The sequence below is a fragment of the Eumetopias jubatus genome, unplaced genomic scaffold, assembly GCF_037043125.1.
Source record: "Eumetopias jubatus isolate StellerSeaLion01/CBP00866 unplaced genomic scaffold, mEumJub1_p1.0 scaffold_4, whole genome shotgun sequence".
In the NCBI taxonomy this organism is placed as follows: Eukaryota; Metazoa; Chordata; class Mammalia; order Carnivora; family Otariidae; genus Eumetopias; species Eumetopias jubatus.
The window spans coordinates 152,304,318-152,330,051 of record NW_028274810.1 but is presented as its reverse complement, the minus strand read 5'-3'; the positions used below and the strand labels follow the sequence as shown (position 1 = coordinate 152,330,051).

General features: G+C 41.7%; 1 protein-coding gene across 1 annotated transcript in view; it reads left to right on the top strand.

Annotated features, from left to right (window-relative positions):
* The first annotated feature begins 3,231 nt into the window (after positions 1 to 3,231).
* The window catches only part of NECAB1 (N-terminal EF-hand calcium binding protein 1), a 184,967-nt gene continuing 162,464 nt past the window's right edge, over positions 3,232 to 25,734 (top strand). Inside the window, exons 1-2 of the mRNA XM_028112479.1 lie at positions 3,232 to 3,340; positions 10,886 to 10,910. Of these exons, the coding sequence (XP_027968280.1) occupies positions 3,242 to 3,340; positions 10,886 to 10,910 (124 nt within the window). The 5' untranslated portion in view covers positions 3,232 to 3,241. The remainder of the gene's footprint in view (positions 3,341 to 10,885; positions 10,911 to 25,734) is intronic.

Genomic DNA, 25,734 nt, shown 5'->3' with positions numbered 1-25,734 from the left:
CAAATTCTGTGGGTCAAGAATTCAGAAGGATCACAGCACTGATGGTGTGTCTCTGATCTACGATGTTGGGGTCTTGGCTCAAAAAACACAAATGGCTAGGCGTGTCTCAAATAGTTAGGTGCTGGAATCATCTAGAGGCTTGCTTATTCACTTTTTTAAGGCTTAGCCTGGGACTCCTCAAAGACTGGGCTCAGCTGGTATTGTTACCCAGCAGGTCTACATATGCTTCCCCATATAGCCTCCTCAAAGCATGGTAGCTCAAGTAGTCAAATTGCCCCAGATAGCCCAGGAGCAAATATTCCCCTGAAAAAGGTGGAATTGTGGGGCCTTTTACATACTTGCCTCAGGAGGCACATAGCGTCACTTCTGCATTTTATTCATCAAAGCAGTCAGCATCCTTCAGGGGAGGGGGCCCACTTCTCTATAGGAAGGAAGCATGTCAGTGAATTTGTGGCCACGTTTTAAAAGTTGCCACACATCCTTGGTAAGTCCATTTAGAGCCAGAGTTGAGAACAACTGGATCCATGTCTTACAAACACTGACCTGTGGAGCGGGGCTGGGACTTGCGTGAGGTGAATGAGGCAGGTAGGGTGCAAAATTGAAGAAGGTAGTCACTCTCAGGATCGTGCAAGTGCAAGGGAGCATCTCCTTACATTTTGTACCCCAGGTGCTTTCCTGGCCTTGTCCTGGTGCTGGCCCTGCTACAGAGCACCTGTATATGAATCACGAGTGGGAGCAGGATTTAGATTCCTGAGTCTCATACTTTGATATTCTGATTCAATGAGCCTGGAGTAGGGACTGGGATTCTGTATATTTTCAAAGAATTTCAGTGGACTGATTACAGATTCCATGTGCTTTCCTGGTACCATGCCTTTGCTCAGGCTGTTCCCTCTACCTTGAACGTCTTTTCCTTCTATTTCTATCACCTATGGAATATCTACCAATGTTTAAGATCCATTTCAAATACTACCCCTTTTATCAAGCAGAGGTACCAACAGAGTATAAAACTGTACCTTCTAAGAAACCCATAGCACTTTTTATATACCTTAAGACACATTTTGTCCCATATTTTTTGTGGACATATCTTCTAGAAAGAACATACTTCTTTTTTTAGGAGGCCAAAAAATGGAGATCTGGATCCACCCCATCAATTCTCATAGGTAGCGTTCTGTTAAGAGAAGGTGCGATTCTCTTTGACTCATCTTGCTCCCAGATTGTTCAACTTTGTAACCCACACAGCAACCGGCATGCGCCTTGTCCATTTTAGATGCCCAATAAACAGTGGATATTATCCTCTTCTGATGAAAGGTGATATTCCCATTTTTGCAGCCTTCATAGAAGCCCCCAAATATTGAATAATTACCCTAGTTTAAATGCTTAGCATAGATAGGGTTTTCATTCTTTTTTTTAATTTTATTATGTTAATCACCATACATCATTAGTTTTTGATGTAGTGTTCCATGATTCACTGTTTGCATATAACACCCAGTGCTCCATGCAGAATGTGCCCTCTTTAATACCCATCACCAGGCTCACCCACTCCTCCACCCTCCTCCCCTCTAGAACCCTCAGTTTGTTTCTCAGAGTCCATAGTCTCTCATGGTTTGTCTCCCCCTCCGAATTCCCACCCCTTCATTTTTCCCTTCTTACTATCTTCTTCTTTTCTTTCTTTCTTTCTTTTTTTTTTTTAACATAGAACGTATTATTTGTTTCAGAGGTACGGGTCTGTGATTCAACAGTCTTGCACAATTCACAGCGCTCACCATAGCACATACCCTCCCCAATGTCTATCACCCAGCCACCCCAGTCCCTCCCACCCCCCCCACCACTCCAGCAACCCTCAATTTGTTTCCTGAGATTAAGAATTCCTCATATCAGTGAGGTCATATGATACATGTCTTTCTCTGATTGACTTATTTCGCTCAGCATAATACCCTCCAGTTCCATCCATGTCGTTGCAAATGGCAAGATTTCATTTTTTGGTGGCTGCATAATATTCCATTGTATATATACACCACATCTTCTTTATCCATTCATCTGTCGATGGACATCTTGGCTCTTTCCATAGTTTGGCTATTGTGGACATTGCTGCTATAAACATCGGGGTGCACGTACCCCTTCAGAAGGGATTGCATTCTTTGTTGTGACTTCTATTTTGGAAATTTTCTTGCTTGAACTTTACCTGACAATCCTTTCCACATAGCAAAGGGTTCCCCCCTCCCCACTCTATGCAGAGTCCATAGTACTACCTTTGTCCATGGCAAACCCACATTTAAGCCTCAGAAACCTTTTATTTAGGTAAGCACCACCTTTGTGACCATTTTACTGATGAAGAAAACTGGGGCTTAAAGATTTAACAACTTTCGGGGCACCTGGGTGGCTCAGTTGGTTAAGCGACTGCCTTCGGCTCAGGTCATGATCCCGGAGTCCCAGGATCGAGTCCCACATCAGGCTCCCTGCTCTGCAGGGAGTCTGCTTCTCCCTCTGACCCTCCTCCCTCTCATGCTGTATCATTCTCTCTCTCTCTCTCAATAAATAAATAAAAATCTTTAAAAAAAAAAAGATTTAACAACTTTCTGGATCACAAGATAACAGAGAAACTGAGGCGGGTTTGAAACCCCGGCCTCCAAGATTCCAAAACTTAATGATGTAACCCCTATGCCAATCCAGACCCTCACTAATTGTGGTGGCTATTAAACCCACCCACCTTTGTGGAGGGTGGGGCAGAAACGTCCGCTTGGACGAAAAGCAAAGTTGGCAAAATCAATTCGAATCTCTCTTAAGTCGTATGGTTTCCACCGCGGGGTAAACTCGGGGGCGCCTTGACTTCGCGCTTTGGCTCTCGGGGCACAGGCCCTCGCATCAGTACCCGTGTGGGTCCGCTACCTCCCCGCTGGCGGCGCGAGGGTGGGGCGGGGGCTCCCGGTCGTCTCGGGCGGCGGCCAATGGCAGTGCGAGGGTCAGACTCTGCTCCCAGCGAGGGGCGCAGCGGTTGCTAAGTGCAGGGAGGAGACAGATCCCGCGCCAGCAGCCCAGGGAAGGGGGAGGCGCGAGCGAGAGCGCGTGGGAGCGCGGAGGCCCGAGCCGGGATTGGGAGCGAGCCGGGAGAGACGCCGGGGAGGCGCGCGGGAGCGAACGCCCGCTCGGGAGCCGGAGCCCCGCGGCACTGCGGCCGCGCCCTTGCCGGAGCCCTTGCGGCCGCCCAGTCCCGCTCCGCCCGCCGCAGCCACGGCTCCGGAGGATGGAGGACTCCCGGGAGACGTCGCCGTCCTCCAACAACTCCTCGGAAGAGCTCAGCTCTGCCCTGCAGCTGTCCAAGGGCATGTCGATCTTCCTCGACGTAAGTACAGCGCGCAGGAGTTGGGTCGGTGGTCCCCCCTGCATCTTTCCTCTTCCCCCCGAGGAGGGCGGTGGGTCCAGGCGTAGATCAGCCGCCGATCAGCTGTTTGCCCCCAGAACACCAGCAGAACCACCTCCTACCTCGCTCCCCTGTCCCCCTGGAAATGCACCGAGCAAATGCGGGAGAAATGACTGCCACTCAACTTGTAGAAAGGGTTGCCCTGCACCTGCAGCTCGGGGCTTAACACCCTGAACGAACGGCGGAAGTTAAATTTTCCAACGGGTGAGTTTCGTTGGGGACTCGATTTGTAAATACAACAGTCTCCATTCAGGTGAAGAGAGCATTTTAAAGGGGACTAATGGAGGGAGGTAACATTAACTCAACTCCTTTCTGGTGTGCCCTGTTTTGCAGCCCCCTATCTCCCTGAAGCTCTAAGGCGACGGGGGAAGCAGTAGAGATTGCGATGCCTCACCACCCTTCCCCAACCCCCACGGAGAACAATTACTTTGAAAACATACTTGTTTTTCTGTTTTACAGCGGTGGCCAAGATCTCTTTCATGATTGATACTTTTTTTACTGCCACCTCCTATTTTTCCGTTTTTCTCTCCTGTTCTTCTCCTTCCCTATACCTTTCCAAGTTTTAATTACTATTCATCAAATGCTACCGTTTGACTGTTCTTCCTTTGGGCCTCTCCCCCACCCCCACCCTTTTGGGATTGATTCCCTTCTTTTCTGAGATGGTGATCGTTCTTTCTCATTCTTGGTTTTCTTTTTTCACTTCCTGCCCTCACGCTGGAGTTTTTAACCTTTACAGCAGTTGTGTTTCTTATTTATTTCTCAATTTTGCTTTACTGTCCCTTTCTGTTGTTTCTGTTCTTTATTTTTTTCACCCTGTTGCCCAGCTCTTTTCTCTGCTGTTAGGATTCGTGGTTTTCCTTTCCCTCAGCTCCTGCTCCCTTAGCCCCTCCGTTGTCGCATTGATGCTGTCCGCTGGAGGTAGTTGCTGGCTTAGTGGGGACAATGCTGGCCCCTTCTCGTTTAGGCATGAGAGAAAATTGGCAAAAGGCTTTGAGGAGTGCTGTGTGCTCGTTCCTCTACCCTTCCCTGAGATCATTTCTTATTAAAATCCAACTGTATATAAAACTGAAATACATTTATTTGTGGAGAGATGAAAATGTGAGGAAATCAACTTAGTAGCATCATAATGGTGAAGCAGATGTCATGAAGATAAGGGGGATGGGGTGAGGAGCTCTCCCAAGTTTATTTTGAATGGATTAGCTGGGATTTTTTAATTGGGAGAGAAAACCATATGAATAATTAAATCTGGCCTAAGGCAAATGTTGTAGGTAAGGCTCAGCTGTGTCTCCTGGCAGGTTCCTCCCCTCATTACTATGCAGTTCCAGTTGGGGATCCAGGCTTTCTTGGCCGGCCATCTTCCCCATCAAAACAATCTGATTCCCATTCCTTCTCTCAGAAGGATTAAGTACCTTATTCTTCCTGTTCTGGTCAATCAGCTGACGTTTGGATGCTAATGGCTGATATTCTTCCTTTTCACTCCTGCCATTCAGGGCCAAAAAGCCCTTGCGTAAACCGAGCTGGGAGAAGGGGGCACAGAGCACCCCTGAGAAAGGAATGTTCAGGGATAGCATCAGAGTCCCAGAAACTCATGTCTATTATGAGGTCAATGGCTAAGCTGCCGTGAAGTTGATTCAAAGAGGGCAAGAGAGCCTTCCATTCATTCTGGCCTGATCTTCACTCTGTCCCCCAAGGATATCAGGTGCTTCTCTGTGACTTTCTTAAAGCAGTGAACAAATCCTTATGATACTGTAAAGATGAATGGATTGAGCTGTATAAATGAAGGTCATCCTCCTCGGCACACACACTAATCTTGACCCAACCGTTCAAACTGCTACTAAAAAAGAAAAAAAGAAGAAAAAAGAAAAGAGGAAATTAAAATTGTATTTATTATTGTATCTACACGATTGTTCTCAAGCTCTGTAAATAAACAGCATCAGGTCCCTGGTCCTGAAGGAACATGTACTCTATGAATAGGATACCCTCGCCGCCTTCTATTTCTAGAATTTAAAAATAAAACATATAAAACTGATTTCACATGAGAGGTGTTGACATGCTTGTTTGCCAGTAAAATGCTAGTGTCTATAAAAAAACAAAACAAACCTGCCACTGGATTTTATCTCGAATAGAAAAGATTTTGTTTACACTTTTCTTTGAGATATTTTGTGAAAAATCTAGCACTCTGGTGAAATATGTGACATGAAAAAGGATTATATACTTAGGGATTTTTGAATTATTCATTTCTGGATCATATTGTTTTTAGCAAAAATAAAATGTGAAATATAAATACATAATTTATTTGATTTGTTTTAATATATTCTAGTAGTACTGCTAAAAAAGATTGCTTTTTGAATTCTAGTCAGATTATAGTAAGTAGATAATAGGTATCCCCTGTTCCAAAGAGGAACAGGAATGAAACCCATTAGAGCCTTCTGCATCACACAGACTGATTTCCAAATTTGAGGAAAACTTTGATTTCCAGTATTTGTATTCCAATGCCACTGTAATAATCAGTCCTCTGAGAAATGATTTGAACTCCTTTTGAGGATACCGTTGATGCATGACTAGGCATGTACAGCGGGGTAAGAAACTAGCCATAGATCAGAAAATCAGAGAGGAATTTACCATAACTATTGGCTTTTCCTTCATTTCCTTTCCAAATCAGCAACAATGATGACTATGGTACTTAATTCGAGAGGTTGTATTACGTGAGAGTTCACAGGATAAGAAAACTGAGAAGAAAAAGGAAATGAGCTATATAAATTTGAACTATTCTTGCTACATCAGTATTCCCTATTGAATGCCTAAGTAACAGCCAATCCACAAATTAATACAGACACTGATCCATTACGAATCTGATGTATATTATTTTCTATCTAAAAAATGACAGAACGACATCTCAGTTCATCATCAATACTCTTGAATGCCCCCTGGGGGCTTAGAAACCCAGGGCTGGTAGCAAGGCATGCTCACGCACCCCGGCCCACGGGGCACGCAGGAGACGGACGGCACTGGGTGTCGTGTGCAGCAATGTGGAAGGACCAGGACAATGGTGGTTCTTTTCCTTCTTAACACCTCTACACTCTCCTTTCCCAGGTTCTTTCATTCCAGATAACAGAGGATAAACTCTACAATACTAGTCTGTATAGCATGTGGTCCCTCTTTTGAATCTTTACATTAATCAACTCCACTACTGTGCAAAGGGAGAACACCTTCAGATCATCCCCTGAAGCATGGTAAATGTGAAGTTAGTTACAACTTCACCACTTGCTGCCACTGTCTTTTCCCAAACAGTTTTGATTTTTAGCTGGAAAGAAAGTGGCCCTTCCTCATTTGACTAGAGGCAGAAGTGGGGCCTGGGAGGTTCTGAAGGAGAGAGAGGATTTTACTCTCTGTCTTCCCTTCCTTCCCCCAACCAAACATGCACACCCATGAACCCTGAACAAAATGCACAGTGCCTGGATGGTCAGAGACTTGGTGAAAACAAGCAACAGCTTTGCTTGTTAAAAATACTGAATTCTGAAGCCCTGGACATATGCACGTATACTCATCTGTACAAGAGGTGAGATGGACAGGGGACCGTCAGAGCAGAAACCGTTTTCCAGGGACGCCTGGGTGGCTCAGTCAGTTAAGCGCTTCCCTTTGGCTCAGGTCATGATCCCGGGGTCCTGGGATCAGCCCCGCGTCATCGGACTCCCTGCTCAGTGGGGAGTCTGCGTCTCCCTCTGACCCCCCCCCCATCTTGTGCTCTTTCTCTCAGATAAATAAAATCTTAAAAAAAAAAAAAAAAGAAACCGTTTTCCGGGTATAACGGTTCTGTGACCAAACTCGGTTAGAGCTGTATATCTCCTATCCTGCCTAGTGCGCACTAGATAATTTGAGGGAAATTGTTCCGTTGGGAGCATGGCAGTTAATCCCCTCATTGTCTACCCTAATTGGCCAGGCAAATAGCACTCTCCTAATTTTAAGAACCTGCAGAAATAAGGGAAACTTAGTTTTAATGTTATACATTTAAAACTCTTTGCTCACACAAGGCCTATTTTAGGCAAGACTGAGAAGATAAAAATGTAGGTGCCGATTACTTTTTCTCCATTCCTCATCAGTGCCCACTCCCCTGCATCCTAACTCAATGGCAACTAGTGGAGTGGTAGCAAAACTTCCTCCTGGAGGTCAAGGTCTGCACACTAGTGTTTGCCTAGCAGGTCTTCCCTTCTGGATGCTACTCTGTGTTCTGGAGGAGTGCCAACTTCCCTGTCCTCTATCCCCATTTCTCAGGAGTCTGACTGGCTCATCTCATTACTTAATTTTAACCTGGTACACAGTAGGAGGCACTTATCAAATATTAGTTCAGTAAATAGTGACTGTTAGTTTTTTAGGCCTCAGAGATAACATTTGCATTTTAACACCTGCTTTCAATAACTTCAGGTGAGAAATGAGGAATTTCAATGAAGGCCTTCAAAGAAGAGCTTTGGGGTAAAGGATGTTATTCGAGAATTCTTAAATTGTTGCAAAAACACAGTGTAACCTCTGCATTTGAGTTTTAATTCTGACCATAATATATCTATTTATTATCTATCCTGTGGTACTTAACTGGTAAGATTAGCCAATCCAGATGACTATGGAAGCATAATGTAATGAACTTAGTTTTCATTTGCAGTACATTTCTTATTAGGCTGTGGGCTCAGAGGCAAAATTCGCAGCAGAGACAGTTCTGTTCATATTTAATTACAAAGAACTGTCTTAATAAAGAAAGCTACTGTCTTAATTTCATTGCTAAGAGGCTGAATGCTATTTAAGACAGTTCTTTATGAAATGAAATGATGGAAGTCAGGGGTCCGAGTCTCTGGTGTGCAGTTATTCCTATTCTAGTTACTCATAAGGACGCAAGAGAGCTTGAAATAGAATCTTAGGGTATATTAAAGGTAAGAATTAGGCTGTGTTTCATGTCTCCCTGACTCTCAGTGGGAGCTTCATAGTTTCAGAGGAGAGGAGGAAGCTGGGTATGATGGAGAGATGGATTCCCAAAACCCCCGTTAGAAATTACCTCTGTGGAGTAAAAAGGATTTGTGTCTCATTCTGTTCTAAGCACAGAAGCTCTTAGGACTGAAAGCAGTTTTCTTACAATAATTAAATAAATTTAGTTAATAAAGGGGGACCAGCTTATGCACACAAGTCAGGATGATACATAACTTGTTGGAAATTTTTCAAAGGTGAGATGTTTATTAATAATATTAGTATCTTATAATAAACACATTATAATAATGATTAGATTTAACCATACTTCATAAGGTCAAGAGAAGGAGAGAGGATAATGTCTATTTAGTAGAAAGCAGTAAAACTTTGGTAGTAAAAACTATTGCTCATGTTTCAAGCTGCCCACCAAGAAGTGATGACCTAAATTTAAGAGTAGCTCTGGTTACTTAACATAACTCTGTATTGCTCAGAAAAATGATCCTCAAGTGCCCCTTGCATGTGATTCAAGGTTATCTTTGCAATATTATAAAGGGACATTTTCTTTGGTACTATATATAACATAGCTATGTGTTATATTATGCAGATTTTTTTTCTGTCAGTCTACAGTATCAGCAAGGGCTAATTAGATTGTTGCTAACAGAAAAAAAAAATAACCCAAACTATCTTAAGATTTAAAACAGTAACTTAAAGGCTCCTGTAATGAAAAGTGGAGCTCATCTTGTCAGGATGGCTTGATCAGAAGCTCAGAGAGTGTCATCAGGATCCACTTTCAGTCTCTGGATGGGCACTGCTTTCTTGAGGGCTGGTTACGTCCAGGTTTTATGTTGTATCAATTTCCTAAGGCTGCCGTAACAGTGTTCTGCACACAGAGTGCCTTAAACAACCAAATGTATCCTGTCAGTTCTGGAGGCTATATGGTTGCCATCAAGGTGTAGGTAGGACGTTGCTCCCTCTGAAGTCTGCAGGGGAGAATCCGCTCGGTGCCTGTCCCCTAGCTTCTCACTGTGGCCAGTCCTTTACAGTCTTTGGCTTGCAGCAGCATCACACCAGTATCTGCCTCCATTATCATATGGTCTCCTCTGTCTAAGCTTCTCTGAATCTCGCTTTCCTTACAAAGTCACCAGTCTTTGGATGTAGGGCCCACCCCAATCCAGTAAGAGCTTATCTTAATATGATTACATCAGCAAAGACTATCTTCCAACAAGGTCACCTTCACAGTTACTGGGGGTTAGGACTTCCACTTTTGTTTTGAGGCAACACAGTTCAACCCATGATGGATATAATAACAGAAGTGGGGAGAGCAGCTTCTTACCTGTATCTTCCCAGGTTCAAAGTCAGCAGAAGAAAGTGTGTCTCTCTTGACAATTCAAGCAAAACCATGGCCTTACTGTGCTCCTGCCTGAGTAATCACTGTGGCCAGAGTGATGTGACACCCTGTTTGCCAGGCCCAAGTGCTCTGCCCAATCCTCAAGCTCATGGGCCACAAGTGGAGAAAAGACTTGTTGCCCGGAAGAAAATTTTGAACTCATTACCAAAGATACCTGATGGCCAAGCAGTTCTTATCCACCAGAGATAATACAATTAATGCATAGAAGTAAAGTAAGATTTAATGTAGACACATGAGCTCTATTTATTCATAATTTCTTATTTTTTTCTATTCCCAGTTTATTGAGCTATGATTGACTTACATTAAATTGCACATATTTAAAGTGAAAAGTTGATGAGTTTTTACATATATATATGCCTATGAAACCATTACCATAATTAAGATAATAAATATATCTACCACTCCAAAAAGTTTTCTCGTGTCCTTTTATAATGCCCTCCCTGCTCATATGTATGCAACCTTTAATCTTATTTCTGTCACTATGGATTAGTTTGCATTTTCTAGAATGTTATATAAATGGAATCATATAGCAGGTAATTTTTGTGCCTAGGTTTTTACTCAACATCATTATTTAGCGATCCATCTAATTTATTGTGTGTATCAAGAGCTCATTCCTCTTTATTGCTCAATAGTATTCACTGTATGGATGTGTCACAGGTTTTTTATCCATTCACTTGTTCAAAGACATTTGGGTCATTTTCAGTTTCTGACTATTCTAAGGAAACATCTCAATTGGGAAATCTTTATTTAAAATTGGAATTTCCACGAGATGCCTGGGTGGCTCAGTCGGTTAAGTGTCTGCCTTCCGCTGAGGTCATGATCTCAGGGTCTTGGGATTGAGTCCTGTATCGGGCTCCCTGCTCAGTGAGGAGCCTGCTTCTCCCTCTGCCTGCCGCTCCCCCTGCCTGTGCGCTCTCACTCACTCACTCTCTCTCTCTGTCTCTCGCTCTCCAGTATCTCTCTGACAAATAAATAAATAAAATCTTAAAAAATATAAATAAATAAAATTGGAATTTCTTTTATTTACTAATGGGCAAATTATGTGTGAGTATAATGTTCACTGCAATTGCAAAAAAATGGTAATAAAATTTTTCTTTTTTCTCTTTCAGATACTGAGGAGAGCAGATAAAAATGGTAAGACCAAAAATCTGTAGTTTCTATTTATTGATCTCTTACCTTTTAGATCACCTTCTAAAGAATAATAAGAAAGAGAGAGGAGAACCCAAGAAATTGATACATAAAATGTCAGCCTCTGGTACTCATAAGAGTTTTAGGCAAGTTTATGGCTCCAGATATGCATGAGAAGTTGAAAGAGGTACTTACATTTGACAGGAAGATGGAATTTATGCCTTTGAAGTGAGCAGCTGTCATAGCTCCGGCTTTTCCCTTTTATGCTTTAATTTTAAAGTAATAACAGCTTCTATTCATTGAGTGTCTACTGTGTGCCAGGCATTGGGTCAAGTGCTTTGAGTTATTTCTTAGAGTTAATAAGATATAGATCTGAGACTTGAACCCCGGGTCTGTGTGGCACAGGAGTCTAGGCTGTCCACACTGAACTTCAGGATGACCTTGGGGGCTGTTGTTGCACTTGAAGGTGGCTAACTAGAAGCCTACGTTGCCAACCTTACCTTCGCTCCATAACTCTTGGCCATCCCTCTTGCATGGGAAGTGTATACCCTGGGACCGATAATCTACAGAGACAGAGAAGAGAAACTAGAAGAAAAAAATTGTTCTGTCAGAGGAACTACAATTTAAATGAAGCCTGCACAAAGTCCATCTATAAGCTGTCATAAGCAATATCTTTTGACTCTTATCCCACTACAAATTGTGTTCCATAGAGCACCGAATCAGAGCTTATCAAGTTTATTTTGCTGCTATAGTACAAGTACATAATAGAGCTATATTCTTGACAAGACTTTCTCAACAAATTTAAGAGACAGAGTCCTTTCCTTTTCTTGAAATCGGATTTCTTATCTATGGGGAAGGCTTACAGGCAGAGTCCAGATCTGACACTTCTAAAAACATTTGCTGTGGTCTAGGGAGCCCTTAAGCAGCCAGATCAAGAAAATCTTGATTGGCATTCTATAGCTTTTGACACAACAGAAAATAGATTACTCCAAGGAGCAATAAAATACTGTCCCAAACCCTGATAATATTTAACTGTGCCTGTCCATCAGAATGTTTTCTCAAACTATGTTAAAGGGGTTAATATATTATCAATTCAAAGGGTTTTTTCTTTTTTCACCAGAATCCCTTGATTAATTTTTAAGGCAGATATACTGATGCTGTGATCCTACTTGTTGGCCTCGTGCCTGACATCCAAACCCAGTGATGCCTGAAGTACAGCTGAATAGTCCATATGGCTCCGTGCTGTCTGCCTGCGATTTCAGCAGCCATTTGTAGTTCAGAGATGCCTTTTCTCTCTCTCCCCAAGCTCCTAGTTTTCTCAGGCTACACCTTCCTTTCCTTGGACCCCAAGGTCTGATTGAAGGTCATCATTACCTTTGTATATATCACTCTTCTCTCCATCAAAACTTGCATCTTTTGGTGGCCTACTGTCATAATCCATAGTCATAATAAAAAGTACTTGAAAAACCAAATTCATGATTTACTGGAGTTTATGATAACCTCATATGTTATGCTATGAAGACTGGTCCCTTGGACTGGGAGCCCTGTGTGGGCCTCTTCGGTCCCCAGTTTTTTTACCTGCCTCCTTCCCGTATATGATACCTCTTGCCTCCTCGCTCCCTGCCCTAATGCCTGATCCTAATGTGCTGTCACGGCTATCTGCCTCTCTGCTCTTATTCTCACAGTCTTCGCCATGCATCTTCTTCTGCAGCTCTCTGAAGCACCAGGGATTCTCTGAGCATCACTCCGTCTGTCACATCTCTGTGGTGTCCTTGCTTTGACTTCCACATGCTCTACCCTTTCCACTCTTAGCCAGCTTGAGAACTCGCATGTATTGCTTGCATCTTGCTCGGAAGGCACCTTGTCAAAAAGCCTTCCTCAGCTTCCCCTTGCAGGGCCCCACCCTCTATCTGGGCTCTCCGCACTGTGGCTTGTATTGGTTATTCCCTTTTGCGGGGACTGCCGTTGTTTGCTGATGATTCTACTCCCTTAAGCCAAACTTGCCTCTCTAGGGCGAGGAACTTGTCTTATGAATGGATCCTATGCTCACCCAGTACTGGGTACTCAACGGATGTTCACTTAATGAATTAACAATGATTAATGACATTTTCCTCCATTACCCATCTCCCTTCTGTCTATCTACTCTTTCCCCTGCCTTCCATCCTGCTTTACTCTTCTCCCTCATTCTCAGTGTAAAGTGAGAGGAAGGAAGAGAGAGGCAGGTCTGGGTTTAAATCACAGCTCTGCACCTAGTAGCTCTGTGGCTTTGGGTGAGTAACAAACTCTTCACCCTCAGCTCTCTCATCTACAGAATAGAGATAATAGCATCTATGTGTGTCATGGGGTTATTATGAGTAATCAATGACATACAGATGTAAAATCCCCAGGGAAGTGCATGGTACATAGTAACAACTTACACCTGCTTGTTTTGGAGTTGTGATGCCTTGGCTAGTGGAGACACTTGGTGACATTCCAGGCATTTCTATTTCAGTGGAGTTTAGGGGGAAAAAGCCTATTTACCATACATGCAGAATTGAGAAAGGGAAAAAGTATAGTGGATAATCTAAAGTAAAGGAGAAGATACCAGCATTAAAAAAAAAAAAAAAAACATCTTTCTGAACCATGTGTTCATTCCATTCTGTATTTGTAAATAAAGAGCTGCTGCATGTACGTGATCTCTGGGTAACAGACCCTCATATGACAGAATCCCTCATGGACTGCATAATCGGTGATGGAGTAAGAACAGGAATAAGAGGTAATAAGCAGTATGATACTTAGCTTACCAGAGTACAGATTTAGCTTCTGGGATCTATCTGACATGAGAGAAGCTGCTGGAGAAATGGGTGGGGAAAAAATACATGATAGCAATTAGCTATAATAATGGTGTCTTAGATTCATTTGGTTTTGGTTGCTGTTCTAAAATCATAGGCTAGGATCCTAGACATAAAGACAGACCTCAAAATAGGAAAGATTAGAAGAGATGTGAGTGCTTTGATCTAAAGAGCCCAGAATTAAACCTAAGAATGCAAAACTCCTGAGAAAGCTTACTTATATGCAGGTTGAATGAAAATGGAAATGATACATGGGTATTTGTAAAATTTGCAAAAAAAAAATTTTAACCTTAGAAAAAGGCAAAATGAAAGGCTCATAGTAATTAAGAACACCATGGATTGCTTTTGCTGATGTGTACTCGCTAAGATCTGCTGCCATTCTTGACCCAGCAAATAGGTAGGCTGTAAGGGTGGCTCTTTTAATCCCAATGAATGACTGATCTCTGTAAGAAATTGTCATAGTTCTCCTCAGTGGATGTTAATCTATTCCAGCAGCCTGTACATTATAAATCTGTGAGGACAGAGAATGTGCCTATTTCACATAGCATCAGGCCCACAGTGGTGATCAAAATGCCTGTCAGAGAAAGACAATTATCATATGGTTTCACTCATATGTGGAACATAAGAAAAAGGGCAGAGGACCGTAGGGGAAGGGAGGGAAAACTGAATGGGAAGTCATCAGAGAGGGAGAAAAGCCATGAGAGACTCTTTTTTTTTTTTAATTTTTATTGTTATGTTAATCACCATACATTACATCATTAGTTCTTGATGTAGTGTTTTATGATTCATTGTTTGTGCATAACACCCAGTGCTCCATGCAGAACCATGAGAGACTCTTAACTCTAGGAAACAAACTGAGGGTTGCTGGAAGGGAGGTGGGGGAGGGGATGGGGTAACTGAGTGATGGGTATTAAGGAGGGCACGTGATGGGATGACCAGTAGGTGTTAAGCAAAACTGATAAATTATTGAGTGCTACATCTGAAACTAATGATGTACTGTAAGTTGGCTAATTGAATTTAAAAAAAATGCCTGTCACAACATCCGTGTTCAATAAATACTTGCAAATCTATTTGTAAGAGGTATATAACCAACAGTCTGATACTGAAAACTGAAGAAACACAATCTTATACACCAGTTAAACTAAGCGTTGTTATTTATCTGTTGTTTATTAATTAATAATATTAGCTAAAACCCTAAAGTTTCCACCAAAAACAGTGTTAGAACTAATGAATGAATTCAGTAAAGTTGCAGTGTACGAAAGCAATATACAAAAATCTGTTGCATTTTTATATACTGACAATGAACTATCAGGAAAAGAAACTAGGAAAACAATCCCATTTACAGTTGCATCAAAAAGAATGAAATACTAGATATAAATTTAACCAATGTGGTGAAAGACTTGTACAGACATTAATAAAAGACATTAATGAGAGAAATTGAAAAGGACAAAAATATTTGGAAAGATATTCTGTGCTAGTGGATTAGAAGACAATACTGATAAAATGTTGATATTACCCAAAGCAATTTACAGATTCAATGTATTTCCTTTTAGAATTTTGGTGGAATTTTTCAGAAATAGAAAAAACAATCTTAAAATCGGAACAGAACTACATCTGGCATTAAAAACACTAATATAGGGGCGCCTGGGTAGCTCAGCTGGTTAAGCATCTGACTCTTGATTTGGGCTCAGGTCATGATCTCAGGGTCATGAGATTGAGCCCTGCTTGGGGCTCCGCACTCAGCACAGAATCTGCTTGGGATTCTCTCTCCTCTCCCTCTGCCTCTCCCCTAACTCTGTCTTTCTCTCTCTCAAATAAATAAAATCTTTAAAAAATAAAATAAAATTAAAAACACTAATATAAGAACAATTGATGTTGAATTTGTGTTTGGGTATATTTTGAAGACTTCATTGGATCATTGGATCACCTATGTTAATAGGTTAAGTGAGAATTGGTAAGAGCCTTTCAATGTGGTTGCCCAAGGTTTGGTTTATTCAATTAACATATACAAATATGACCTCAGGTAGAGGGGTGAAACACAGGTTCCGTAAGTGGGAGTATTTTCCCTGAAGACAGGGAAACTTTCAGAGTACCACCCAGAGGTCTGTGGTTTTGTATTTCCTGCATCTTGATCACAAGGCCGTCCTTTGATGTGATCTACTTACTTAGTCAAGCATCACCAGCCCCACATGGGGCTCTATAGCCTCGCTGATCTTTTATTCAGGGATCCTAGCCCCAAATAAGGATGAAAAGATTAAAAAACTGGGCTCTGGAAATCAGGATTATTGGCATAAGGCAGATTTTTAGTTCATAATTCCCCACTCTTTTCTCAAAATGTTTTGGGAACGTCGGTGTAACTAATTCCAGAGCAGGAGGGATCAGATATAGCACTATACCCATGTTTACTCTCAGGCATATGCAAACCTGCAGACTCTTCAACTACACACCTACCGGCTTGAAAGTCAGTGCAAAGTCTAGTAAGAGCTATTTGTTGAAAAAAAATCTCATGCCCTAATAACGACCTGGGAAGAAGTGGCTCATCAAGCATTACAAGGCTTGGGAGTCCATGAGGGCAAGTTCTGACTGGAATAATTTTTTGAACAAATAAGGAAAAACAAATTTTCTATTTCCACAGTATGTTTTTTTTTTCTAAAATATAAAGCAGTTTCACTCTCATAAATGTGTTGCTTTTCTGCCAAAAGCAGAAAACTGTGAGAATTCTTATCATTACATAGCTGGGCTAATCAGCTGTCATAGAAACAGAGAATTTCTCTTCAAATGACCGAGCCGGGGACATGAATGCCATGGGCAGCCAAAGGCTCAGGAGTCAGAGCCCGTTCTGATAGCAGATCCTGCCGTTTATGGAGCAAACTGTCTACTTTAAATTGGTGCCTCTACCATAAGTGCTGTCTGTGATCTAGATTTGTAGTTTAGCAGCCCGGCATTCCTTTTCCTTTCTGTTCTGCAGTGAATCATCTCCTCTACTCCATCTAGATGTGGGAGGCATATAGCACTATGGTTAAGCTAGACTTTGCAGTCAGATGTCCTGGGTTCAAATCCCAATTCCTCTTTCTCCGTGATCTGAGCAAGTGACTTAACTTCCTCATCTGTAAGATGGGAATAAAAACAATGCCTCTCAAAAACAAATCAAAACAAAACAAAACAAAAACAATGCCTCTCCCAGGCTTGTTGAATGACTAAAAGAGATAATACAGATTTTCTTGGAAAGGTGCCTGACCCTTAAGCTACATAAGTGTTACCTATTTTCATTTTTTAAAAAGATTTATTTATTTATTTGAGAGAGAGAGTGTGGGGGGGTAGTGGGAGAGGGAGAGAATCTTAAGCAGACCCCCTCTGAGCAAGAGCCCAACACGGGGCTCGATCTCAGGATCCTGAGATCACGACCTGAGCCAAAACCAAGAGTTGGACACTTAACCAACTGTGCCACCCAGGTGCCCCCCACTTTCATTTTTTATCCTAATGTTTATTCTTATTTGGTGGGACAGTCAATCACGATGTCCCAACCACCCTCCCATTTGTGCTGAGCTATTCACCTGGCAGTGCCCAGATGTTCTGTCCATGAGGACCTTGCTAATCCCTCAGAGCTTCCCTGGTGCTTGCCCTATCTTTGCCATGGTCATTAAGCTTTTCCTATTGTTTGCAAACCAGCCACCCTAATATAATTTCTCTCATGTGCTTGGAGTCAGCCCCAAGACACCCTTCGGGTTCTATACTCCAACACTGAAAACTAAGGAAACTGAATTCACTTTTACTCAGGTTTTTAAATAAAGTAATTAGAGAAATTGGAAAAACAAATGTATATCATACCTTCAGTATCTAAGGTTTTCCTTGGTATCAGAACTGTTGCAATACTGGATTTTGTTGGCTGTGTCTTCGTGATGTTACTGTATTCCTTTAAAAGTAGAAGTAGTTTGGTTTTTTTCCAACTGTTTATTGCTTACACTGTTTTTTAAATGTTCTATGCACAGAAATGATAGTGTAAGGTTTGGAGTTAGAAATGTTAAATCCTGGTCTCAACTCTCCTACTCTTCCTCCATCTTTCTCTCTTTCATTCAACTACAACCACACAATGCGCCTATTTGCCAGATCCTATGTTAGGCACTAAAGATACTACAATAAATAAGGCTAAATTAAAGTCACTACAACACACACACACACACACATATACACAGTACAAGGAATGGAATGAAGTTCCGTTAAATTAAAGTTCAAATTCTAGAGGGGAGATAAACATGAATAGAAAATAATTATACACTCTAATAAATGCTGTGATATAAATCAATACCAGATTCTATACTGGAGTAATCTTTCTGCCATGCGAATCTGAGACGATTACTTCTCTGTTCAAAATCCTTCATTCGTTACCTATTTGTTACAGGATAAAATCCAGACTCCTGAGCATTGTGTCCCCTGCCCAGCCTCCACTCCCTCCATTATCTCTGAAGGACACTGTCTCTGACTCCCCCAGCTCTCAGTGTCCAGACAAGCACAGCTTTGTCTGCTGGGAATGATCTTCATCCTTCTGCTTTCAGCCTAAGTTTATCTCTCCTAGGAAGCCCCCTCTGAGTTTGGTTTGGCAGAGAATGGCTTGGGAGTCAGGGGTTGATATGTAAACTAGTTCTGCCACATGCAAGCTGTATAACTTTGGGTAGGTTCTTAAAGATCCATGTTTGGCTTATAGGGCTGTTGTGATGATTCAATGAAATAACACAAAGTACCACACACACATGACAAATACACGCTCAGTAAATATTAATGCCTTTGCCTGACTACCCACCATTCTCTCATCCATAGTTTCATTACATTTTGTATATAATACCATTTATCACATTATACTGAATAATTTGTGGGTGTGTTCTCCTACCCCCTATTAGATTGCAAGCCTTTTGAAGGCCAGGAACTATATACCTTTGTATACCTAGTGATCAGTATGATGCTTGATTTATTGTTAGTATTTCGTAAACATTACTGAATTGCTATGGGACTGTAGAGGCAGGTGGTCTAATTCTGCCTGGGTGCTGAGTGAGCCTCCCCTTGAGCTATAATTCATCTGAGTAGGTATATGTTAGATGGGGGACAGGTAATTCCAGGTAAAAGGAAAAGCGAGTACAAAGCCACACAACTTGAAAAATTCCCTAGGAATTAGTTACTGAACATAATTTCTTGATTTGTAAAAATATATATTGAATACCTACCATGCTTATATCTGAAACCACACTCTTAATCCCAGCTGCCAGCTTGTTTAGTAGTGTTTCCCAAGTCAGGAAATGGCACTGCTATTCAGCAGGTGCTCCAACCAAAAGCTTCAGAGGCATCCATGATTCTGCTCCTTCTCTAATAACTCCACATCTAATCCATTAGTAGGCCCTGTTGGCTCCACTGTTAAAATACCTTCAAGATCAAATCACCTCACAATACTTCCAAATCTCTACCCTAGTTAAAGCCTCCATACTCTGGCACCTGGACTGCAAAACCCTCCAGATCAGAGCTGTTGAGAGCTTCAATAAATCCATGGCAAACATAATAGAGATAAGAAACTGAAGTTTATATTTTTGAATGTATTATCAGCAAAGACTTGGTAATTAATCAAAAATGTTTAAGAGAGGTGAAGGTGGGGGCGGAGCAAGATGGCGGAGGAGTAGGAGACCTGGATTTCGTCTGGTCTCAGGAATTCAGCTGAATGGGATCAAACCATTCTGAACACCTACGAACTCAACAGGAGATCGAAGATAAGAATAGTAACAACACCCTGAACAGAAAAACAACCACTTTCTGGAAGGTAGGACGTGCGGAGAAGTGAATCCGAGGCGATATTCGGGAGGATAGGCGGCAGGGGAGGGGGCCTCCGTCGGCCGCTTTTGGCAAGTGATAGAGCTGCGGAGCACAAAATCGGAACTTTTAGAGGTCGGCTCCGCTGAGGGACATCGCTCCAGTGGCTAAGAGGGGGTGGAACCCTCGCGGGACAGTGTGGTCTCAGGACCCTCAGGGTCACAGAAAGACCGGGGGTGCTTGAGTGCGGCAGAGCTCCCAGGTATCGGAGTGGGAAGCCCGCTGCAGAGACAGAGCCGAGGCGCGGGCTCTCAGCTCGGGGTTGCCATAAACTGTGATCCGCGGCCCAGTCAGGCCACTGCCCCTCCAGCAGGGACCCAACAAGCGGCAGAGCCGGGGAGACTCCCTTTCCTCCCCTGGGAGGAGCGGCGCGGAAGCGCACCGCAGGGATCTGCTGGGTTTGGAGACTCCACACGGGGTCCGGTGCCAGACATAGAAACGCTCGGTCACAGGCCGGGTGAGCACGGAGTACAGCCGGAGACCAGAGAGATGAGAGTGACTGCTTTTTTCTGGGGGTGCACTGAGGAGCGGGGCCCCGAGTTCTCAGCTCCTCCGGGCGGAGATTGGGAGGCCGCCATTCTCACCCTGGTCCTCCAAAGCTGTACCGAGAGCTTGCAGGGAGCAAAAGCTCCTGAGAGCAAACCCGAGCAGCTTGCTTAGCCCGGACTCACAAGAGCGGGGCAATTCTGCCTCCGGCAAAGACATTTGGGAACCACGACAACAGGCCCCTCCCCCGGAAGATCAGCATGAACAGCCAGCAAGCCAAGACCAAGTTTACTGATCAAGGAGAACGGGAGAACTCCAGCGCTAGGGGAAATACTACACATAGAATTCATGGCTTTTTTACCATAATTCATTAGTTTTTCAAAGTTAATTTTTTTAACTTTTTTTTGACCGTTTCTTTTTCCCTTTTCAAACAACATCTTATCAATCCCTTTTAAAAATTTTTTTTTTATTCATTTTTAGAGTCATATTTTTATCCCTTCATAGTAGTTACCCTTATTTTTGGCATATATATATAAGTTGTTCTCTCTTTAAAATTTTGAGATACAATTTCTTCTAACAGATCAAAATATACCCTAAATCACTAGTGTATGGCTTTGTTCTAGTCTCCTGCCTAATCACATTCTCTCCCTTTTTTTTCTTTTTTCTTTTTTTTAAATCTTCTTTCTTTTTAAAAACAACTTCTTATCAATTCCTTTTATAAAATCTGTTATAATTTTCATCTTTACATTCATCTTCCATCCCTTCATTGTATCAACCCTTATTTTGTACATATATAAGTCTTTCTTCCTTTAAAATTTTAGTAGGCACTTTCTTCTAACAGACCAAAATACGCCCAAAATCTAGTGTGTGGCACTGATCTATGCACTAGCCTGATCATATTTGATCATATTCTGTTTTTTTTTTGTTCTGTTTTTGTTTGTTTTTATCTTTTTCTTTTTCCTTTTTTTTCTCTTCTTTCTTTCCCTTTCTTGTCCCCTGGTTTCAGTTCTTTTCTGATTTGTATAGAGTATATTTGCTGGAGACGTTGTTAACCTGTTAGCATTCTGTTCTCTCATTCATCTATTCTCCTCTGGACAAAATGACAAGACGAAAAAAATCACCTCAGCAAAAAGAACAAGAGGTAGTACCGTCAGCCAGGGACCTACTCAATACTCACATTAGTACGATGTCGGACCTAGAGTTCAGAATCATGACTTTAAAGATACTAGCTGGGCTTGAAAAAAGTGAGGAAGTTATTAGAGAAACCCTCTCTGGAGAAATAAAAGAACTAAAATCTAACCAAGTCGAAATCAAAAAGGCTATTAATGAGGTGCAATCAAAAATGGGGGCACTAACTGCTAGGGTAAATGAGGCAGAAGAGAGAATCAGCGATATAGAAGACCAAATGATGGAAAATAAAGAGGCTGAGAAAAAGAGAGATAAACAACTACAGGATCACAAGGGCAGAATTTGAGAGATGAGCGATACGATAAGACGAAACAACATTAGAATAATTGGGATCCCAGAAGAAGAAAGAGAGAGGGGGGCAGAAGGTATATTGGAGCAAATAATAGCAGAGAACTTCCCTATTTTGGGGAAGGAAACAGGCATCAAAATCCAGGAGGCACAGAGAACCCCTCTCAAAATCAATAAAAATAGGTCAACACCCCGACATCTAATAGTAAAACTGATGAGTCTCAGAGACAAAGAAAAAATCCTGAAAGCAGCTCGGGAGAAGAGATATGTAACCTACAATGGTAGAAACATTAGATTGGCAACAGACCTATCCACAGAGACCTGGCAGGCCTGAAAGGACTGGCATATTATCTTCAGAGCACTAAACGAGAAAAATATGCAGCCAAGAATACTACATCCAGCTAGGCTATCATTGAAAATAGAAGGAGAGATAAAAAGCTTCCAGGACAAACAAAAACTAAAGGAATTTCCAAACACAAAACCAGCCCTCCAAGAAATATTGAAACGGGTCCTCTAAGCAAAAAGAGAGCCTAAAAGCAGCATAGATCAGAAAGGAACACAGACAATATACAGTAACAGTCACCTTACAGGCAATACAATGGCACTAAATTCATATCTTTCAATAGTTACTCTGAATGTAAGTGGGCTAAATGCCCCAATCAAAAGACACAGGCTATCAGATTGGATTAAAAATCAAGACCCATCAATATGTGGTCTGCAAGAGACTCATTTTAGACCCAAAGACACCCCCAGATTGAAAATGAGGGGGTGGAAAACCATTTACCATGCTAACGGACACCAAAAGAAAACTGGGGTGGCAATCCTTATATCAGACAGATTAGATTTTAAAACAAAGACTGTAATAAGAGATGAGGAAGGACACCATATCCTACTTAAAGGGTCTATCCAACAAGAAGATCTAACAATTGTAAATATCTATGCCCCTAACATGGGAGCAGCCAATTATATAAAGCAATTAATAACAAAAGCAAAGAAACACATTGACAACAATACAATAATAGTGGGGGACTTTAACACCCCCCTCACTGAAATGGACAGATCATCTAAGCAAAAGATCAACAAGGAAATAAAGACCTTAAATGACACACTGGACCAAATGGACTTCACAGACATATTCAGAACATTCCATCCCAAAGCAACAGAATACACATTCTTCTCTAGTGCCCATGGAACATTCTCCAGAATTGATCACATCCTAGGTCACAAATCAGATCTCAACAGGTACCAAAAGATGGGGATTATTTCCTGCATATTTTCAGACCACAATGCTTTGAAACTAGAACTAAATCACAAGAGGAAAGTTGGAAAGAACTCAAATACATGGAGGCTAAAGAGCATCCTACTAAAGAATGAATGGGTCAACCAGGAAATTAAAGAAGAATTTAAAAAATTCATGGAAACCAATGAAAATGAAAACACAACTGTTCAAAATCTTTGGGATACAGCAAAGGCAGTCCCGAGAGGAAAGTATACAGCAATACAAGCCTTTCTCAAGAAACAAGAAAGGTCTCAAATATACAACCTAACCCTACACCTAAAGGAGATAGAGAAAGAACAGCAAATAAAGCCTAAACCCAGCAGGAGAAGAGAAATCATAAAGATCAGAGCAGAATCAATGAAATAGAAACCAAAAGAACAGTAGAAGAGATCAACGAAACTAAGAGCTGGTTCTTTGAAAGAATTAATAAGATTGATAAACCCTGGGCCAGACTTATCAAAAAGAAAAGAGAAATGACCCAAATGAAGAAAATCATGAATGAAAGAGAGATCACAACCAACACCAAAGAAATACAGACAATTATACGAACATATTATGAGCAACTCTACACCAGCAAACTAGATAACCTGGAAGAAATGGGTGCATTCCTAGAGATGTATCAACTACCAAAATTGAACCAGGAAGAAATAGAAAACCTGAACAGACCTATAACCAATAAGGAAATTGAAGCAGTCATCAAAAATCTCCCAACAAACAAAAGCCCAGGGCCAGATGGCTTCCCAGGGGAATTCTACCAAACATTTAAAGAAGAATTAATACCTATTCCCCTGAAACTGTTCCAAAAAATAGAAATGGAAGGAAAACTTCCAAACTCATTTTATGAGGCCACCATTACCTTGATCCCAAAACCAGACAAAGACCCCATCAAAAAGGAGAATTACAGACGAATATCCTTGATGAATATGGATGCAAAAATTCTCACCAAAATACTAGCCAAAGGGATCCAACAGTACATTAAAAGGATTATTCACCATGACCAAGTGCGATTTATCCCTGGGCTGCAAGGTTGGTTCAACATCCTCAAATCAATCAACGTGATACAATACATTAACAAAAGAAAGAACAAGAATCATATGATCCTCTCAGTACATGCAGAAAAAGCATTTGACAAAGTACAGCATCCTTTCTTGATCAAAACTCTTCAGAGTATAGGGATACAGGGTACATACCTCAATATCATAAAAGCCATCTATTAAAAACCTACAGCAAATATCATTCTCAATGGGGAAAAGCTGAGAGCTTTTCCCCTAAGGTCAGGAACGCAGCAGGGATGTCCACTATCACCACTGCTATTCAACATAGTATTAGAAGTCCTAGCCACAGCAATCAGACAACAAAAAGAAATCAAAGGCATCCAAATCGACAAAGAGGAAGTCAAACTCTCACTCTTTGCAGATGATATGATACTGTATGTGGAAAACCCAAAAGACTCCACCCCAAAACTGCTAGAACTCATACAGGAATTCAGTAAAGTAGCAGGATATAAAATCAATGCACAGAAATTAGTGGCATTCCTATACACCAACAACAAGCCAGAAGAGAGACAAATCAAGGAGTCGATCCCATTTACAATTGCACCCAAAAGTATAAGATACCTAGGAATAAATTTAACCAAAGAGGCAAAGGATCTGTACTCAGAAAAGTATAAAATACTCATGAAAGAAATTGAAGAAGACACAAAGAAATGGAAAAACGTTCCATGCTCATGGATTGGAAGAACAAATATTGTGAAGATGTCAATGCTACCAAGAGCAATCTACACATTCAATGCAATCCCCATCAAAATACCATCCACCTTTTTCAAAGAAATGGAACAAAGAATCCTAAAACTTGTATGGAACCAGAAGAGACCCTGAATAGCCAGAGGAATATTGAAAAAGAAAAGCAAAGCTGGCGGCGTCACAATTCCGGACTTCCAGCTCTATTACAAAGCTGTCATCATCAAGACAGTATGGTACTGGCACAGAAACGGACACATAGATCAATGGAACAGAATTGAGAGCCCAGAAATGGACCCTCAACTCTATGGTCAACTAATCTTTGACAAAGCAGGAAAGAATGTCCAGTGGAAAAAAGACAGTCTCTTCAACAAATGGTGTTGGGAAAGTTGGACAGCCACATGCAGAAGCATGAGACTGGACCATTTCCTTACACCACACACAAAAATAGACTCCAAATGGTTGAAAGACCTAAATGTGAGACAGGAGTCCATCAGAATCCTAAAGGAGAACGCAGGCAGCAACCTCTTTGACCTCAGCCGCAGCAACTTCTTCCTAGAAACATTGCCAAAGCCAAGGCAAAAATGAACTATTGGGACTTCATCAAGATAAAAAGCTTTTGCACAGCAGTCCACAAAACCAAAAGACAACTGACAGAATGGGAGAAAATATTTGCAAATGACATATCAGATAAAGGGCTAGTATCCAAAATCTATAAAGAACTTATCAAACTCAACACCCAAAGAACAAATAATCCAATCAAGAAATGGGCAGAAGACATGAACAGACATTTTTTCAAAGAAGACATCCAGATGGCCAACAGACACATGGCAAAGTGCTCAACATCGCTCGGCATCAGGGAAATCCAAATCAAAACCTCAATGAGATACCACCTCACACCAGTCAGAATGGCTAAAATTAACAAGTCAGGAAACGACAGATGTTGGCGGGGATGCGGAGAAAGGGGAACCCTCCTACACTGTTGGTGGGAATGCAAGCTGGTGCAACCCCTTTGGAAAACAGTATGGAGGTTCCTCAAACAGTTGAAATTAGAGCTACCATACGATCCAGCGATTGCACTACGGGGTATTTACCACAAATATACAAATGTAGGGATCCGAAGGGGTACGTGCACCCCAATGTTTATAGCAGCAATGTCCACAATAGCC